The sequence below is a fragment of the Alligator mississippiensis genome, chromosome 2, assembly GCF_030867095.1.
Source record: "Alligator mississippiensis isolate rAllMis1 chromosome 2, rAllMis1, whole genome shotgun sequence".
Lineage (NCBI taxonomy): Eukaryota > Metazoa > Chordata > Crocodylia > Alligatoridae > Alligator > Alligator mississippiensis.
In genome coordinates this window covers 169176747-169196604 of record NC_081825.1, presented here as the reverse complement: position 1 = coordinate 169196604, position 19858 = coordinate 169176747, and the positions used below count along the sequence as shown (strand labels likewise).

Sequence of the window (19858 nt, the reverse complement as noted above, 5' to 3'; positions counted from 1 at the left end):
CTCACATGTCCATTGACTGTCATTCCAGGCTTAATGTCTGCAGCTACAGTTGCTGTCACTGGTACAGCCATCAGGATGCCAAAGTTCCAGACCAAGACTGCAACTCAACAAGAAGCAAGGCTGAAGAGAAAGAAGGGAAAGGAGAAGATGCTTGTGGACATGGTGGCATCCTCAGAGGAGAGCTGTGGCTGCAGAGGACTTGTGGACCTGGATGGAGAACCACCAGGGCTGCTGTGCTGATTTGGCTGGGATACAGATTTCCTGGGTCATGTGTGCTGTGGTGTTTTAGAAATGGTGGGATACTGAGACTACAACCAAGGTTGTAGCATCATGAGGCATATTATGGAGATGCTGAGAGAGAATCTCCATGCGGAGAGGGTTACACAGCAGTCCCTCACAGCCACCCTCAGCTGGTAGATGGAGACTATCCAATCCATACCCTGTATTGCCCCACACTGTCCTATGTACGCATCAACTCCTCAATGGACATAGGATAAGCTTATGTTCCCCAGGCCTTTTTTCCTCCTTCTTCTCTCTTGAGCCAGAGCTATTGGTCTCGTCCCTAAACAACACCCTCAGGGACACACTTTCGTGCCATGCACAACTCTACCACCCCTCGCTTGCCCATGACTTCTAGTCCCAGGTCTCCTGTTCCCATGACAAACCCTCTTCCAGTCACCCTAGCTCCACTGCAAGCAGACCCTGAGCATCTCTCTTCAAGCCCTGTCCTGATGCCCCTTCCCTGTTTATTTAGCCTATCCTAACATTCCCCTATACCAGCCTTCCTCTCTGTAAGACTCCAGAGACCCTTCTCCAGCAAAGCTAGCTGCTCTGGGACATTGTCATTCCTGGAGCGCTTGAGGATATTGCTTCAGGAATAGCTCTTCTCAACCTCACAGGGTCTCAGCCATTCCTCTTCTATAGAAAGCAGCATAGTTTGGGACTCTAGTTTCTCCATCTTCTCTGTACAATGGAGTGGGATCCTGCCTTACTCTGGGAACCCTCCCCCTTCCATGAGGATGCAGTGAGTCTGACATTTTAGGCCAAAAACTGCTTGTAGGCCACCTTCAGTTTGCTTCCCTCCCTACTTCCCTTCTCCAAAGTCACAAACCATCCTCAGCACACCTTACTCATTCACAAAGCACTTGGCTCAAGAGCATAGCACAGAGCATTTAAATGTTTATAATGACCCCCCTGCCCCTCCCATTTTCTTTTAAACAAATACACAGATTGTCCTTTGCACTTGTAGGGCTTTACACAATAATGCCCTCCTCCTACCTTGTGACATGGCACTGCTGGAATTAGTTCACCAGGGCCTCCCTCATGAGAGGGCATCCTCATGGTTACGGAGCTTGATAGGTTCAGTCTCTCTAACCTAGTACTGGCTAGTAAACCTCTGACTGCCATTGCTTAGGCCTCTGGGAAGGTCTCCCTCCTGGCACCACAGATATGCTAGATACAGGCTGATGAACATTCAGGGAAGCAGTAGCGTAACTGATGAGGGGCAACTGGGGTAGCAGCCCTAGCCTTTGTGGAGGAGTGAAAAAATAGCCACAACCAATGCAGTGGCTGATCGTGCGTCTGCAATCAGTACCATGGCAGCGTGCATTGTCCAGGGCTTCACACAACTATGTCAGGCACAGACCTGCCTGGCTACGCTTCTGAAGGCAAGTAATGCTCTCTACCATCCAGGCACATTCTCAGTGCCCTCCACTGTGCCTAGAGACAACAAAAGCCATGCTCCATGGTCATCTAGCAGCTGCTTAGCTGATAGTTGAAGAACTCCAGCCTGACATCCACGTGTTCAATTTAGGACTGCATGAGCCAGGAAATGAGTGGGTAGGCTGAGTCCCTAGGTAACAGAGGGAGGTAGTCATCTCTTTCAGCCCAATACTGGGAGCTCCTCAGGTAAGTATAAACAGTAGCAGGAGTTCCTGAAGACCCCCCTGTCCACTCAGTGGTCACATGGCTGAAACATCCCTAATGGTCCATGGTGCCCTGTAATACAATGGAGAAGCAGCACTTGTGGCTGATGTGCTCTGAGCCACAGTGTGCTCGACGCAGGATGGGAATGTGCATGCCATCAATGGTCCTGATGCATTTCAGAAAGCTGAGATGGGCAAACCAGATTGAAGATGTGAAGGAACTCTAACAGCAGTACCTTCTGGAGGGTACAGCATACCTCCCAGCTGGCCAATCCAGCATTGACTTGTCCACACCAAAGTGCTTGACAGCAGATCAGAGGCTATCAGGTTGGCCAGTTTCCAGATGGCAATTGCTACCTGCTTCTCTGCATTTATGGACACCCTCATGTTGGTGACTTGCTCCTGGAGCATCAGGACCAGCCTTATTTAGATCTCAGGGACGGGGACTCTACTTACCCTGAAGTTCTGATGCCACTGCTTGCTGTCACGGGTTCTCAGGACTATTCATTCCCACCAGCCAGAACTTGTCTCCCAGGCCCAGAAGCAGAAGTGTACAATCTGCAAGTGGTCCCACAGAAGGCCATCCTCTATGGAGTCCATTCTTTTTCTTCCTTGGACACATTGATCTCAAACACACAAAGCATGTAACACAGTCCAAGGTGGCACTTTTCCAGTGCTCGGGTCCTAGAGCCTTGAGCATTCTGCAGCATGCCAGCTGGTCGAAATACTGGAAGAGGGCAGAATGTATGTCCAGGTAGGTGAAGACATTGCCAAGAAGTGGAGAGCAGAGCAAGTATTTTATGGAGCTGGTCTGTGAGAGACCAGAGGATAACAGATGTACATCCCTGCTTCTGCTGGAAATGCATCAAGCAGACTCATAAGGGTCAAATACTCATAGAGCTCTGCCATTTCCACTTTGCTTTCTTCAGAAGCCTCCTGGTAATCATGGCAGAGAGAGTTGTAGGGATCCCTGCTCACCATCCCCTCCCCTCTCCTCCTCAGCCGTGAGCAGCAAAACAGCATTGATTCCAGCTAATTTTGAGGCACTTTAGCTGGTGTGTTTGTACAATACTGATGTACTCCAAAATAGAAGTCCTTTAAATACAGGCAAGATTTAAAGCACTTTGTATGTGTTTCTGTCCATATGCTGAACTTAATTTTGATTAAGAGTTGGTGTGAACGCAGTGAAACAATCAGTGAGCCTATTCTAGTCTCAGATCCTAATTTATTGAACATTTAAACAATACAGCTACTCAAGAAAAACCCCAAACAGTTTGTAAAGATATTTTTACACAGGCTTTCCAAATGATGCACAATGACTCAGCTGGCCAGGCATTGTCGTGGCACCAGGAGTCACAGTTTTGACTGATGTGGTCTATTCTTGCTTGGTGACAGCTCCTCAAACTTAAATTTTATCTTAAGCTTTTATACCCTTTTACAGTCCTCTTCTGTGTATTGCATATGTGGTCATGCTATAGATCCCCATCAGTTACCTTCTACAGCAGTCATTTCCTCATCAGTCTGTCACCCTCAGCCTGTTTCTTTTGAACTTACTTCTCACCTACTGAGCCATTCTCAGCCATGTTTTGCTTCTATAATTCTATCTTGTTTTTCTATATTCCATAGCTATTTACATTTTTTTTTTTACCTATAACAGTTGTTTTTCATTGCCTCTGTGTTAATTATCTCTGTGCTTATTTTGCTTGCAGCTAATGGTGTTCATTCAGAAAAAAAATGGCATCCATTATGTCAAGACAGCTTTCAGGCCTACAATCCCTTCCTTGATAGTGATTCTATTTAGCATACCACTATCATTATTGTCAACAGTCCAGGTATATGGTGAGACTCTGCTCTTAACACAAAGTGGAGTGCATTCACCTGTGGAGGGATGATGTGTGGCAACTCTCAGTGTTTACTGTGACCTTGCCTGTTGATCAGGAATCTTACCACAAGGTGTTTGTGAGTTCTTGATGCTTAGTCACCGTAGCTATTTTTGTGTGCATGCACCTTACAGCTACAATCATTGCTATCATGCAAATCAATAAAAACTTGAACAATTAGAATATAAACAATAGGGCGTAACAGCACATTGAATACTCTTGTGGCGGATTGCAATGGCAAGGTTGATACCCTTCCTAGAAAAGATGAATACATAGAGGCCACTACACACAGCCCATCCACAGTCCTGGAACCCACAAACTTCATATGCAGTACAAGGAATGGGACCTACTAGAGCTCATCCATTCCCCCCTCAACCAAGACCTCCTTCCCACTAGGGTGGCACCCACCTTGCTGTACTCAAGACCTCAATTTGACCAAGATTTCAGACTTGATGGAGGCATCCTCTATCACCAAGAGTATATCTATGTTCTAGAAGGTCAGCCCAAGTTAGAGGTGCTCAGACTTGGCCATAACATTCTGGTGTCTGGTCACTTTGCCCATGCCAAGACTGAGACACTCCTTGACCACAATTTTTGGTGTAGCAAGTTGCATTCAGACATCAGCTCATAAGTCAGTTCCTGTGAAACCTGCTCCCATACCAAGACTGGTTGACCCAAGCCCTTTGGGTCCCTGTAACACCTATCACTTCTTAGTCTTGGACTGCTATATCCCTGGACATGATCACCATCTTTTCTCATTCTGAAGGATGCACTTCAATCCTAGTGTCTCAGGACTGCAGTCCCAAACACCTGACCCTGGAGCTCAGAAGGCAAGCACCAGCTCAACCTTCCACCAGGCCATGCCTCATAAAGGAAGGCAGAGTGGCAAAGAAAGGAACCCTGCCAAGGAAAGGCTTTTTACCTCTGGCCCCTGATTGGCCCAGGGCTCCTGGCGTCTGATTGGTTCCTCCTATCTATATAAGGTTTCCTGTTTCCTGGGAAAGCTGTCTGGACAACAAGACTCCTGTTGTCCTTGGACTGCTCTCCTGGTTCCCTGCCTTTGCACCCTAGCTCTGGATCTGGCCACCAATTGCTGACTGCTCAGACTCTGATCTCTACCTTTGTCTCATGTCTTGGATTGTTGGAATTTGTTTCTCACAGGTATCTGACCTGGCTTACTCCCTGATTTTGCTCTATCTCGTGTTTCAGCCCTGGCTCAGAGTCGGACCTTCTGGTTTTGACTCTGGCTATCCCTCGGAACTTGGCTTATGGCTTGTGCAAACCACCAGCCAGACCTACTATGCCTTGGTACATGACACTGTGGTAAATTCACTGACCAAGATGGTCCACTTCATCCCTTGTTGTGGTGTGACCAGAACTAAAAAACAGCCAGCTGTTTCTGGGAAACTTCTTACAGTTCCACGGGATGCCTTCCAATATCAATTCAGACTGAAGCTTCCAATTTATATCCCATTTCTGCTGGGCATTCTTCTTGCTTCTAAAGATGAAATTGCAAGTTTTGTCAGCTTGTAACCTCAGTCCTCTCTCTGGTCAGACTGAGTGGGTTAACCAGGTGCTGGAAAAATACTTCTAATAAATTTCCAGTAGGCTGACTAGGTCTCCCTCCTGCCATTGGCAGAATTTGCGTATAACAACTCAGATCATACTTCCACAGCACACAGCCCTTTCTATGCTAATTATGGATTCCATCCCTGCTTTCCCTCAGTCCTCACCTTACTCACCACTGCCACAGTAGAGCTAGTAAGCCATCTGCAAAATATCCCACAGGATCTTGAAGGCCACCAAGGCCTACGAAAGCAGGCTAATAGCCTACAAATGCGTTATGGACTGGCATTGCTCCAAAGCACCCTCATCCAAAGTAGGACATAGCTGTCCTCCCAACACCTTAAATCCAGTTGCTCCTTCTCCAAAGGAGACCACCAGTACCTGGACCTGTTTCAAATTGTGGCACAGATCAAGTTGGTAGCTTTCTGGCTGCAGCTGCCTGAAGCCATTAAAGTCCATCTTGTCTTCCATGTTTCTTTATTAAAAAAGTACTTAGGAAACTCGTTCCCAAGCTGCACCACTCCTCCATCTCCACCCATCCTAGTGCAAAGGAAAGAGGAGAATAGTGTTAAGAAAGTCCTTGTCAATGGAAAGAGGTAAACTCTATTTTATTGATTGGGAAGGCTATGAATCAGCAGACTGTTCATGAGAACTAGCTGAGAATGGGCACACTCCTAAGTTGGTCTGAGACTTCCACCATGCCCACCCAGAAAAGCCTGGCCCCAAGGTGCCCAGAAGACACCTTAGGAGGAGAGATGATGTAATGAGCCAAGGACCAGCTTAGTTACAGGTCTCAAGTAGAAGTCATCCCTCAGAAAGAGGGACCCACCCACACTGGCTGTATAAGCTAAAACCAGACAGCAGAGAGCTATCTGGGCAGCAAACCACCTTGCTGTGCCTTTTGTCTGCTTAGAACTCCCAAACATGACTCCATGCTCTGAACCACTAGCTTAGATGTGTCCTACCTGTTCCTGCTTCCTCCTGTTCCTGATTACTCTTGTTCCTATCTTGGACCGGCTATATGCCATGACTGTGACCTCATCTCAGTCCTCATGAGATAATAACCTGGACTTGGACAGATACCCAACTTGAAATTGACTTCTGGTCCAGTAACTCTGACCTAGTGTAACCCATTTGCCTCTGCTTCAGTCAACCCTTCCAGAGCACTCTGTTGAAACAACCCAATAATGGATCTACTAGGCTGGAGAACTGGGTGATAATCTGACACTGAAACAGGAGCTCTTGTTTTCATTATATTTAGAATTTATTATAATGACTGAGGCACTGGTAAGCTTCCAAACTGCTTAAAAATTGTAAATATATCAATAAAACATTATGTTCAACTGATACTTATATATATAACGGTGTTTCATTTTAATCGTGGGAAAATGTGGATTTTGGGGGTTTTTTAATTAGAGAATTTTGGAAGAAGTGTCTCTTGCCTGTGACACCGTTCCTTTTACACTATTTCCCTTAGGGCCTTGTCAGGCACTATACTTAGGATGTGTTTTATTTAGATTGTAGTAAGCATTACTATGAGTTAGAAAGTTTTCTGAGCACCGTAATGTTTACTATGATCTAAATAAAATACATCCAAAGTGCTGGAGCCATTGAAGACGTAGGTGCACTATAGAGTGCTGCAGCCCAAACAGCTGTTTGTCAGTCCCAGCCCCCCCTGTGCTGGTTGAAGATTCCTGTGTGCTGTGGGGGCTGGGGCTGGCAAAGAGCTGTTTGTTGGTCCTAACTCACCCACTGCACCAGCCTTGAACCTGCTGCAGTGTGATGGGAGAAGGAGGGGTAGAACCAACCGTCAGCTGTTTGTCAGTCCCTGCCCCTGTAGCACTGGAGCTGGCTGAAGACTCCTGTACGCTATGGGGGCTGGGCTTGAAAAACAGGTGTTTGTTGGTCCCAGAGTTAGCACTAGTCTTGAACTGGCTCCAGTGCATGGGCGGTGAGGGTGGGGATGACAGGACTAGGACTCACAATCAGTTTTTTTTCAGTCCCAGTTTTCCAACTGAACCAGAATCTCCTGATTGTGTTACCCATCACAGAGGACAGCCTGGTTGTCCTCTGTCCTCTATTGATACAAAACTGGACACCTTTATGTCCGGACATAAAGGCTTCAGGTTTCATATCAAGAGGACAGAGTAGCATAAAACAGGACTGTCCTGTATGGTGGCCACCCTAGTTACCTCAACATGTAAGGTAATACAATCGAGAAATACTCCTTGGTAGAAAAGTCCTAACTTTGCTATGCTGTGATGGCACTTAGTACATGTTTTGCTGCTTGAAAGCTGTGATACTAATGTTTTAAGTGCAGTTAATGTTCTAAGTGTATTGTGTGACAAGGACCTTAGCCTCTTTTATGTTAACATGGCCTAACTTAATGTTAACACAGTTAAAGGCCTGCTAAAGCTACTATAAAAGGATTCTAGCTCAACACAAAGGTCTAACAGCATCTATTGCATATTGAAAATCACAGAAATGGGGGGTTGGTTCCTCATGAATTCTGAATTTTCAGACTCTAAATATTAATGGTGCTTCCAGTTTGTGAGGTACAAACTGTAACTGGGCTGAATGAACTCTGAGACCAAAGGCAGATGTTACACTAGGATATTGTTAAAAGGAGGCCCCTTTTTAAAGTTAAAAGGAGGCCCCTTATAGGTTTTTTCCTGATTTTTTAATTTTTTTTTAGCTGAGGATATGGAAGTCTGCCTTTAATATGTCTTTTTTTCCACAAAGCCTAGCTGTCTTGGGCTGAAGCCCCTGAAAGGACTGTACTAAGACTGTAGCTGTCCTCCAGCCAGCACAATCCATTCCATGAGATGATAGAAGAAAAACAGGGCCGAAGTTTGGCTGTAGATAAAATAAGTCTTTATTGTGCTTTTCACCTTTTCCACACAGTTCTCTGTGCTGGATGTTGCCTGTTTGCCATGATCCTTTGAGTATTTTACTTAAACAATGATTTTTTTTTTCTTGCAGGGTTATGAAGGTTGTCTTATAAAGCTCACGTCTAAACAGGTAAATGCCTAATCAACATTCAAAATTTCAGCATCAAAGTCATAGCTGTAAGCACACTAGGCATAGAGATTGAAAACAAGGAGCTATCTCACCTGAAACCCAGGGTCACTGGTACCTCTGCTTTTAGTGACTCAGGGGGCCCAACTCTTTCTGTGGGCCAGTTTCCAATAGTGCTAACTGTAAGGGGCAGGAGTCTGCATTGCTCCTTTGAGGGGTCATGCAAGTAGTGATTTGGGAGTGAGCAGGAATGGTATGACATTCTTCTCTTGTTATGCACGGAGATCATAGCATTAAGGTGGTTTACATTCTCTGAACAGAGAATGTCAAGCATGGAGGCCATGTGTAGAAGTACCTGCTGGATAACTGGCAACCAGAAGAAACCAAAATGGGAGCTGTAGGGCAGCAGGAGAATGCCTGAGAGCTGGCCACAGGCCCATAGGCAGAAAGGGCTCCAGGCAAGTGACAGGGAATGCCTGCAGTTCAGCAGCATAAGCTTCAGCAGCTGAGAACAGACTGCAGTAGACCAATGCAGGCCAAGTGCTGGGCTGATGAGAAACCCCTGGGCAAGATGGAGGCTGTGTGACCAGAAGGGGTGGTGCTCTGGCTTGCTAGAAGCCTGTCTCCTGAGTCAAAGGGCTTATTAGTCTGGTCCTGGTAGCTACTGATTTAAAGCTTCTGGAAGCCTCAGCTGCTGGAGGGGAACTTAGGCATCACAACTATTCCAGGAAGCTGCAAGGAGACAGAGGATAGAGGGTATGAGTTTGCTGAGATCCAGAGAGATCCAGGAGGGCTTTGTGTGTTGAGTATTAGGTGGTATAGTACTGAAGATTTGGGTGTGGCTACAGAGCCCGTGGAGGCCATGAGTGGGGTGTCTTGGGAGGCAGCCCGCATTACAGGCTAAGGCCCACAGACATCCCTGGAAGGATATGGGACACAGTGGGCTGTGTGAGGCTAAAGCTAAGTAGTTTAGAGGTGGGAGATAGCTGTCCTGCACATGGATGACTAGTGCCACCTTAGTTGGGGGGGCACATGCCCCTCCAGCGACCGGTCAGCAACTGGGGTGGGATCCCCCTACAACCAATCTCACCAGTGTGGGGGAGGGGGTTGCCCCGCGGCAAAACTCACCGACTGGGAAGCAGCTGCAGTGATCCCAAAAACGGCTGCGGCGCTACAGCCGGCACTCATGGGGGGGCACTGTCGCTCCCGTCTGCCCCACCAGCCCATCGCCTAAGTGGGGAGCACAGCCAGTCAGGGGGTGCACCAGCACTCTCAGGAGGTGCACATGTACCCCCATGCACCCCCTATGCGTTGCCACTGGTCCTGCAGTTAGGGACTCAGTGGGCTGAACCCACTACAGGGCCTGAGGCCCAGTGCAAGACAGAGTGATCCAGGCAGGGTCAGGAACCTGGTGGGCCAGGGCACTGGACCAGAGGGCCTGGTGCACAAGAAGACAGAGTATCTGTGAGACATGGGTGTGGAGGCCGTGATTAGTGCCAATAGGGCCCATTGTCAGAGAACTAATGTCCAGAGGGATAGCCCGAGAAAAAAAAGGGAGAGACTGAGCTTGAGGGGTCAAAGCCCCAGAGAGAGATAAGTATGAAGAGTCTGGCTAAGAGCAGTACCAGTAGAATCACTCCAGGACTCAGGGTGGGGAGAGTCTCCCAAGGTAATGTAACATTGATGTCAAGCTGTGGCAGGCAAGACACCAAGGAAGTACACTGAGGACCTGGAGTGGGGCAGGATTAAGGAGGCCACCAGGGGCATCACGACTGCCGACAGAGCCAGTCCTGTCACAGGGGCCAATGCTGTTCTCTCCGTAATCGTGAATAAATGCACAAATCTTTTCTAAAAAACCTCTTCTGGCTTGTCACACTGACTCTTTGCAGTATTTTTCATCCAATCACTGTAGTCTGGAATGACAAGTCTCTTTTCCCCTGGGTTTACTGTGCTTATGCCAGCAGGGATAAAAGGCTGCCCTTTTATTTCCAATCCTAATTTGAACATGACCTCATGTAAACAGACCAGAAGTCCACCTTACGGTCAAAGACCCAGCAGCCTGACCCTTCCCAGGACTTGTAGCACCTGCCTTGGCTGCAGCGTAGACAAGGGCCAAGAGTTCTTTATTCAGTCGTTGCTTTTCTGTGAATTACCAGGTAGGGCAAAAAGGAGGGGAGCAATGACATAGAGAGCACCAAAGCATTTTTTCAAGACACCTGCAAAGAGCCAGTGTACTGTGGCTGCTGTCAGGTGCAGGTCTTATGTGTTGTGGTACAGAATTTATGTCCTGCACCCCTCTTCTGAGGTGCCAGAGTCCATGCACTACATGTTGGTCTCCACACTTCAATTAATCATAAATTGCCCGGCTCTGGTTTGACACCATTGGAGAGGTTGACTGGGGAAGCCAGTATAGATTCCCAGATTGTAAGGGGCTGGAAGGGACCTTGCAAGATCATTGGTCCAGTCCCCCTGCACTAGGCAGGAAAGACAACTGGGGTCAGGTGACCCCAGTGAAGTGACTGTCTAATCTCCTCTTGAAGATTTCCAGGGTAGGTGATTGCACCACCTCTGGAGGGAGCTTATTCCACAGTCTTGACACTCTAACTATGAAGAAGTTTTTCCTAGTGTTAAGCCTGAAATGGTCTTCCAGGAGTTTGTGGCCATTACTCCTGGTTTCCCCCAAGGGTACCCTGGTGAACAGTTGTTCACTGAGCCCTTGATGTATTCCCCTGATATAGCAGTAAGCTGCTACCAAGTCCCCTCTCAGCCTTCTCTTTTTTAGGCTGAAGATACTCCAGTCCCTCAGCCTTTCCTCGCATGGCTTGCCTTGCAAGTCTCTAGTCATACGGGTGGCTCTTCTCTGGATTCTGTCAAGCTTTTCCACGTCCTTGTTGAAGTGTGGTGCCCTGAACTGGATGCAGTACTCCAGCTGCAGTCTCACCAATGCTTAGTAAAGCAAAAAAATCACTTGCTTGGTTTTGTTTGAGATGCATCGATTGATGCATGCCAAAGTATTGTTTGCCCTGCTGGCTACAGCATCACACTGATGGCTTATGTTCTTACTATGGTGTATTATAACCCCAAGTCCCTTTCAGTCATGGTGCTAGTCAGTTTGGCGCCACCGAGCCTGTAAGTATGTTAGGAATTGTTTGTCCCCAGATGGAGCACTTTATACTTCTCAATGTTGAACTTCATCTGGTTCTGATCCACCCAACTTGCCAACCTTTCTAGGTCCCCCTGTATCTGCAGCCTATTTTCAAGTGTGACCACAGCTCCCCCATAACTTGGTGTCTTGGCCAGTGAGCACTTCATCTCCACATCCAAATCATTGATAAAGATGTTGAAAAGCACTGAACCAAGCACAGACCCGTGAGGGAGACCACTGGCCACTTCTTGCCAGGATGACACAGATCCATTCATTAGACCTCTCTGGGTCCTACCCCGCAGCCAGCTTCCTACCCACCTAACTGTTGAGCATTTAAGCCCACAATCCTCCAATTTTCGTGTGAGAACATCATGAGATACCAAATCAAAGGCCTTTTGGAAGTCTAGGTATGCAGTGGCAACCTCCTGTGTCTTATCCAGGTGGCGAGTTACCTGGTTGTAGATGGAGATGAGATTGGTAAGACAAGACCTGCCCACAATGAAGCCATGCTGGCTGTTGTTCAGAATCCTACCTTCTGCAAATGTATCACACACAGACTCCTTGATTAATTTTTCCAGGATTTTCCCTGGGATAGAACTTAGGCTAATTGGCCTAGAGTTGCCCGGGTCCTTTCTCCTCCCCTTCTTGAAGATGGGCACAACACTGTCCCTCTTCCAGTCTTCAGGGACCTCCCCCCGAGTGCCATGAGTTTTGGAAGAGTTTCGTCAGAGGTCCCACAATGACTTTGGCCAGCTCCTTTAGCACTCTCAGATGAAGTTCATCCAGTCCTGCTGACTTATAAAAGTCTAACTTTCTAACTGATCATGCACCAGCTCAACATCAATAGTAAAAAGGCAGTCATTCCCACCATGCCCATTCTGAACCTTATCTAGTATGATTTTCCCCTTAGTCCAGTGAAATACCGAAGCAAATTAGTCATTCAGGAGTTCAGTTTTCTCTTGAGAACTTGGGAACTGTTCCAAGCTTCCAGTGTTTGTATGCCTCTTTCTTCTTTTGCAAAAAGACCATGATATCCCTATTAAGCTAAGAGGCTTTACCAGCCCTTCTGCTATCTTTCCTCCGCGTGGGAATGGACTTCTTTTGGGCTTCGAGGATTGTGTCCTTGAGGAATGACCGCTCTTCATTCACTCCTTTCACCTTCAGTTCCCGGTCCGTGAGCCTGTTGAAATTTGCTTTTTTGAAGTCTAAAACTTCAACACTGCTAGCTGATTTTCCTGCCTTGTAACGGACAGTGAATGTGGTGGTTTCATGGTCTCTGTCGCCCAGGCTACTCTCTGTATTCAAGTCGCTCACCAGATTGTCTCTTTTGGCCAAGACCAAGTTTAGGAGAGAGTTACCTCTAGTTGGCCTGTGCACTTCCTGAATCAGGTATAGCTCTTTGATGCAGGTCAGGAAGCGATGCGACCGATCTGACTTAGCTGAGTGTTCTTCCCAAGAGATGTCTGGGTAATTGAAGTCACCCATGACGACCATGTCCCATGTACGTGCGGCCTCTGCCAGTTCTCGAGAGAACTCCAAATCAAGCTCCTTCCCCTGGTTTGGTGGTCTGTAGTATACACCTACAGTTAGGTCTCTCTCACTGTGCCTCAGTCCTCCCTCCAGTTGAGACCCTTGATTTCCTGTCACATTGAGGGAAAACTATTCCCTCAGCTCTTGCAAGAGTAGCTCTCCTAGTGTCCCCAACTTTGGAGCTTTCTTGTGTGCCGGTACCCGGGCATGCTGGCGATTTCCCCATCCCCTGGCGATCTTAGTTTAAAGCCCTATCTAGAAGATTGGCCATCCTGGCAGAGAACAGAGACTTACCCCTCCGTGTGAGGTGGATACCATCCCTTCCCAGGATTCCTCTCTCCCTGAAGTGTGCACTGTGGTTGAAGAAACCGAAGCCCTCTCAGTAGCACCACCACCAGAGTTGTCAGTTCTCTTCTTCAATGCATCCTTCCCTCCTAGGTCTGCAGCCTGCAACTGGGAGCACAGGGGAAAAGACTACCTGTGCCCCCAAACCCTTGAGCCCAGCCCCCCACAGCCCTGTAATCACTCATGACCCTGTCTGGTTTACTCCTGGCCATGTCATTCGTGCCCACATGGATGAGGAACATGGGGTAGTGGTCAGAGGGTTGGACGAGCCTAGGGATCCTCTCTGCAACATCCCAGATGCATGCCCTAGGGAGGCGGCAGACATCAGGGGCTAGGGGGTCAGAATAGCAGATGGGTCCCTTGGTGCCCCGCAGGAAGGAGTCCCCCAGCACCACCACCCTGCTTCTCCTCTTGGGGGTGGCAGTTCACTGACTTACCCACCTCCTCTTCTAGTGTCTCCATCAGAGCCTCCTCTTTCATGGTAAGGGGAGCATACCTGTTGTGCAATGCCAGAGGAGGGGCAGCCCTAGTCCTGCATATCCTAGAGCCTAAGACTACCATCTTCCAGGTAGCTCCGGGTGGGTCTTTTCAGCCAGCCTTCTTGTTGGCCACCTTCTCCTCTATCTTCTCTTCTTCATTCTTCAGGAAAAGAGCCTGACTGTAGTAGTCATCAATCTCCTACTCTTGGGCCCTGATGGCACAAAGTCTGCCTACCTGGGCCCGGAGCTCAGTCACCTGGGACTCCAGGGACCTCACTAAGGGCTGTATACCATAGGTGGGGGTGACCTTGCTCCCCTTCCCAGTTGCTGGCAGCTGTGCCAGGCAGCCCCCGCAGCCCTGGTGCCAGGGGTTCCATCTGAGTGGAGGCCTGAGTGGTGCAAGGGAAGGGAACACCAGTTGGGGCCAAGGCAGGAAGCCACGGGGTATGACGCATCCCCACCATTGTATGGTAATAGGCTATGCTACTACCCACGAACTGGCCTAGGAACTGGCCTGCGCACTGCCTGCAAAGTACTGTTTATAACACACTGGTTAGGCCTGTAGGCCAGGGCTATCCAGCTGGTGGCCTGTGGGCTGTATGTGGCCTGTGAAGAGTTGACTTGCAGCCCCTGGACTCCCACCTGGCTACTGCTGTCCTTTGATTCAGCTGCAGCCACATCTGGGATCTTGCACTCGCTGCCCCCCACTTGTGCTTCTGCTCTGCTCCTTGATCTAGCACATGGTGTTGGTTGAGCCGTAGGCCAGATCATCTGTGTGGTATGGTTCAGTAAGAGAACCCACAAAGAGCTGCAAGTGAAGTGGGGTGCTGCACTGCACAGGGGCAGTGGGTGGAGGTGCCTGCCCACTTGTGCATAGTGGTGCAAGTTGGGGGAGCACTCACTTGTGTTTAGTGCAGTGGGATGAAACAGTATCTGTCTGTGCATATATAGCATGCAGCCTGAGGGGCCCATGACCTTTGTTAGTGCAGCCCCCATTAGTGAGACCCATGCGGCATGCAGCTTCCAGGCACTTACAGATCGGACAGCCCTGTTCAAGTCAAGCAGAATATTATGACTCTACAGCCATTGTGCTTCAGAGGCTCCACGCTTTAATTTTCAAGAGAGAGTTAGTGGAAAGAGCTGAAGTACCCAAAGAAAAGTCCACAAGGGAGATCTGCAGTTAGGCCGCTGTGTCTCTAAGGCAGAGGTACAGCCAGGAGAAATGCCACGGCGGTATCTGCAGGTACAGGTGTATCACACTGTATCTGCAAACTAAAAGCGATACTCCCGCTCCCAAATGATGTAACAGTTTCCCCATCTCCTGACATATCTTTTTTCTTTTTCTCATAGCCTGTGGGATTTGTCAGCTTTGACAGTCGCTCTGAAGCAGAAGCTGCTAAGAATGCTCTGAATGTAAGTACCTGATACTCTGAGCAACAGGTCTTTACCATGTAGTGGTAATATTCATTCTGTGTGTGGGAGAGGGCTGGGGGTGGGCAGCATGGAAGGGAGACATTGTAGGCAGGTACAACTTCTGTATGTATATGAAGAGAGATACCTTCTTGATATCAGTCTGCATCTTGAGTTCTGCATGCAAGACATGGGATTACTCCTGTAAGACAAACTGAGATGTCCTGTTTAATATTTAGTAAAGTGAGGATATTTTACATTTATTGCATTCTCTTTTTGCACTTACAATGTAGCTCTGCCCCAGACAGAAGTTACTATTGGCCAGATGCAGCTTGCTCTTCATAAATATTCTGCTTATTATTGACTTTCCTTTTCCTTGCCTGTGCATGTTTACAGAATTTACATTCTTTTCTAGGAATTGTAGTGTGGTTTACTGGTTTATCATTTTGAAAGTCTGGGAGAAGATCGGTGTATATATATGTATTTCTCTTTTCCTTTAATTCTCCACTGCCCAATTTTCCTGAAAAGATTTCTGGTTGTCTCTACATTTCTTCAGCACAGGGATGTGTATCTTCTGCTCATGTTCATTTCTATAATTCCATGTTCCCAGGTATTTCCTGATCTGCTATTTGTCAACTGTCATTACAATCTTCATTAGTTACTTACTATCCATCTCTCTTTCTTTGCTGTTCACATTTTTCATTTTACTGGGATGCCCTGGAATCAGTCAGCCTTAAAAAAATGTCAGAGAAGGTCTTTAGAAGTCTTTTCCATTTTCTGCAAGTGCTCTCTGGGTTCTGGCAACTTGTGAAAAGCCCCACGGGCTTTTGTACATGCCACAAAACTGGCCTTTAAAGCAGCTTAAATATCCTTTTGCATCACTTTAATGACATTGCTGTTTGCATGCTCAGCAGCGTATTCCGCTTTAAATTATTTTGGTACGTAGCAAGATAAAACACCTCCAAAGCATTTTAATTTTCTACCTAACAAAGTGCAACAGTGCACAGGGCACTGGAAGACAACGTGCTTGAGGCTTGGTGGGCTCCGCTGTGCAGCTTAGGGACCATGGGACCTGGCGGCAGCCTGTGCACACAGGCTCCACTGAAGAAAAAAAGAAAAAGTGGCGAACCTGATCTTTTTCTTCTTTTTTTCTCTCCCTGGAGCCTGTCTGCCTGCCCAAGCTGTACAGAGGCCCAGTGCTTCCCTCTGCAGCTGCAGCGCCCCCTGGGACCACCCAGGCTGGGTGCCTGTGGGCAGGTGCCGCCTGGGGGGCCCCCATGCAGCTAAGGGACTGCTCAGCCCACCAGCAACTCGTCCCCCACCACCAAAGAGGCAGGTAAGGATCAGGGCCAGACCCTTGTGTACATGCCACAGGGGTTTAGTTCAGCTTAATTCTTCCTAAATTGAAGCAGTGTTTTTAAAAACCCACCATTTCAATTTAGGGACAACTAAACCAAATTAAACCTCCGTGGCATGTACAAGCAGCCCATGATACCAGAAGCAGGGCTGGGCAAATTTTGAGGTGAATAATAAATTGACCAAAAAAAAAAAAAGGATCAGTCATCCCAAAAGTAATTGAAGTTTTGACATAAATTTTCCAAATACTTCTGGCTAGGAAAAAAAAAGTCCCAAGGCAAGATTCACAAAATTGCTAGTAGAGGAGATAGTAATATTAACCCTCTGTCACCCAAAACTCCAAGGATAGGGCACTGACTCAAGAAGGCATCTGAACCTACATTTCCCATAAGAGAGACCTAGCTGTACTATAGTGGAGGGTTTGTGACCCAGATCCTATGGCTTACAGAGCCAATTGATTCAGCCCACAGAGATGGGGCTTCAGCAACATTTGGCAGTGAAGGATTTTGTCAGCAGCTGCTTTCCCCTGCAGGCCTGGGGAAAAGCAACAAGTAAGGGAATATTTCCTAGGCTGCCATGGGGAAAAGTGGTGGCAGCAAGCACTTTTCCTGTGCCGCTGCTGGGAAAAGCATGTGGCAGCTGGGTGCTATTGTTTGTTCCCTGTCCCTACCCCTACCTGCCGACTTTTGACTCGAACTGGGTCAGTGTGGCCCACAGTCTTAAAAGGTTGCCAGCCACTGCTCTAGTGTATTCCAGGGAAGGTCTTTCCTGATGATGATCTTCTTTGCATGAAAAAACAGTTGTTGGAGCAGCATTTTGAGGCCAGGTGTTTTACTTTGTGGAGGAGTGCCTTAACCACTCAGCTATTGAGTCATTCTCTTGTCCAGAACCCTACACCTAATGAATATTAAATATTTTATACAAAATTGAACATCATTAGCAGGACAGATTCCCCTCAGAATACCTTATAGCCTTGTAATTAGGGCACTCTCCTAAAAGGCAAGAAACCTTGATCAAGGTCACTGCTTTGATCTGTGCATGGAGTGCCCTAATTTGTCCCTTCCTGGGGCCCAAAAATGAAATGTTTCATTTCCAATCAAATGGATGGTTTACTCAGCACAAAATGAAATTTTATAGCATTCTTACTTGGTAAGATAAAAAAGTTAAACCCAATATTTTTTCCTATTTTTTGATTAATTTCCTAAAATTAAAAAATGGTTCTTTGCCTAGTCCTAGCCAGTAGCTCAGTCGCTAAGTAATCTTCATGAAAAAGGTATGAATCAGATTTGTTCCAATAATCTTATACTTTTACCAAGGCCTAACGCTTCAGGAAAAAAGTCAGGGACCCAAAATAATTCTGACTAGCTCAGTTTACATTCCTAGCATTTTCAGCAGTGCATATTTTGTCTCTGCACTCAGAAAGCACCACTAAAAGCTAGGGATGATGCTGGTACAAACCAGCCCAAAATTGCCAGTGCCCCAAGTGCAAGCCAGTCCCTGTACAGTTCCAAATGTGCTGGTGCTCCAATTATTCACTTGTCCTCATGGTTCAGAAGTTGAGCATGAACATTTACCCTGTGCTGCTCCAAAGGCACTGGCAGACCCAAGCATGCATTGGCTTTGCATGGGTCCAAATGTGTCAGCACACCTGAGCTTGCTTGCAGCCGCAATCAGTTTTCTGGATGGTAGGATTAGAGCCAGATCTCCAAGCAAAATTTGGGTGCAGCAACAGCAACACCACGCATGCACGTTATCTATGGCAAGATGTGCTTGGTTGGAAGCCAGGAGATCTTGTACTAACTGGTGTTAATAATCCTGAGCACTCCACACCTCTTAGGCCTTGCTCTGTGATGGCTCCTGCCCTCTTTGGGAAGTAGGTATTGTTCTCATGTACATTTGGGGTAACTGAGAGTTTGCCCAAGATGGCTGATGACAGAGCAAAGTTATGTTTAATATGGCAGAGACAAAACTCAAGCACTCAGCCCTGTTGGCTTTAGGAATGAGTGTGTTATGTCTATGTGCTTGGCTGTGCAGTCTGCAACATCTGGACCAAAGGATTTCCCAGTTTTGATCGTAGAGGGCCACTTAATTGGGGGGGGGGAGGTGGGGAGGTGGCAGCACCACACTGGGGGCCACACAACAAAATGAATCTTCAATACAATTCCTTTGTTTAATATATGTAACATGTTATGTCTTACACATGCCTTACAAAGTTACAATAAGGAGAATCCAGCGTGTTTGCTTAATTCAAGTTTGAGTGGGTTTTATGCATCTAATTTTTCTTATTGGTAGAACATGTCAGGCCACCTCACATAACTGAGCCCTCCCAAGGCACTTGGCATGTTGGTCATCTGTGAGATATCTGAATATATTAGTTGAGTGTGCACATGAAAATCTAAGATTAATTTTAGTTTCTTGAATCTGCTGATGGCAACAAATTCATAGTTTTACTTTATGTTCAAAATCTATTCAGTAGTGGCCAACATGGCTGCACTCTTACCCATCCCAGTGGCTTGAGTCATGTTATTTGTATGCACTTAGACAAGTAAAATAGTATCCATTGGTGATGAGGGGGAAGTTGCATTCCCTGGTGTTCCTTAGCCCATTACGAAGGACCTCAGTTATCCTTAACAATAGGTTAAAGGTTAGGGAATTGCAAAATTCAGGCTGCCTCTGAAGCCTTGATTTGCCACCTCATGCACCAGATTGTAACTGCATGATTATATGCTACAGGGGTGTAGGTTGTAGCCGTGTTGGTCTAAGGACATAGGCAGACAAGGTTCCTTGGGTGAATTTGATATCTTTTATTAGACCAACCCAAATAGTTGGAGAATAGTTATTAAGCAAGCTTTCGAGTTCAAAAACCCTTCGTCAGGCTAAGGAAGTTTCAGCAGTTGGTGTGTGCTTTTCCTGTATGATTATATGCTATTCATTCTACCAGTCTGCTGCCTCAGTGCAGAGGATGGACTATGAGCAAAACAGAAAATAATAATAGGATGACTTCTACATAAGTTCACTAGACTGGGACCTATAAGAGGGCTGCATTGTATGCCTGGCTCTGGCACAGACTTCCTGGATGTGCCCCCGTTAGTGCAAACATGCGTCTCCCCAGGTTGTACCACTGCTACTTATCCCCAGGTTTGCCCCTGCAGCGCGTGGCAAGTTACTCTGAGTGGGGTAGGGGAGGCTGGTCCAGCACCTGAA

General features: G+C 47.2%; 1 protein-coding gene across 6 annotated transcripts in view; it reads left to right on the top strand.

Annotated features, from left to right (window-relative positions):
* Positions 1 to 19858, top strand: part of RBPMS (RNA binding protein, mRNA processing factor) — a 196358-nt gene that overhangs the window by 92953 nt on the left and 83547 nt on the right. For 5 of the 6 annotated variants that reach the window (XR_009459964.1, XR_009459963.1, XR_002092327.2 and 2 more), the window contains exons 3-4: positions 8354 to 8392; positions 15239 to 15301. Coding sequence is in view for 1 of the 6 variants with exons in the window: in XM_059722392.1 (XP_059578375.1) it covers positions 8354 to 8392; positions 15239 to 15301 (102 nt within the window). In the remaining 5 variants the exon portion in view is untranslated. Of the gene's footprint in view, positions 1 to 28; positions 295 to 8353; positions 8393 to 15238; positions 15302 to 19858 lie in introns of all 6 variants that reach the window. The other variant, XR_002092328.2, reaches the window with a different exon arrangement.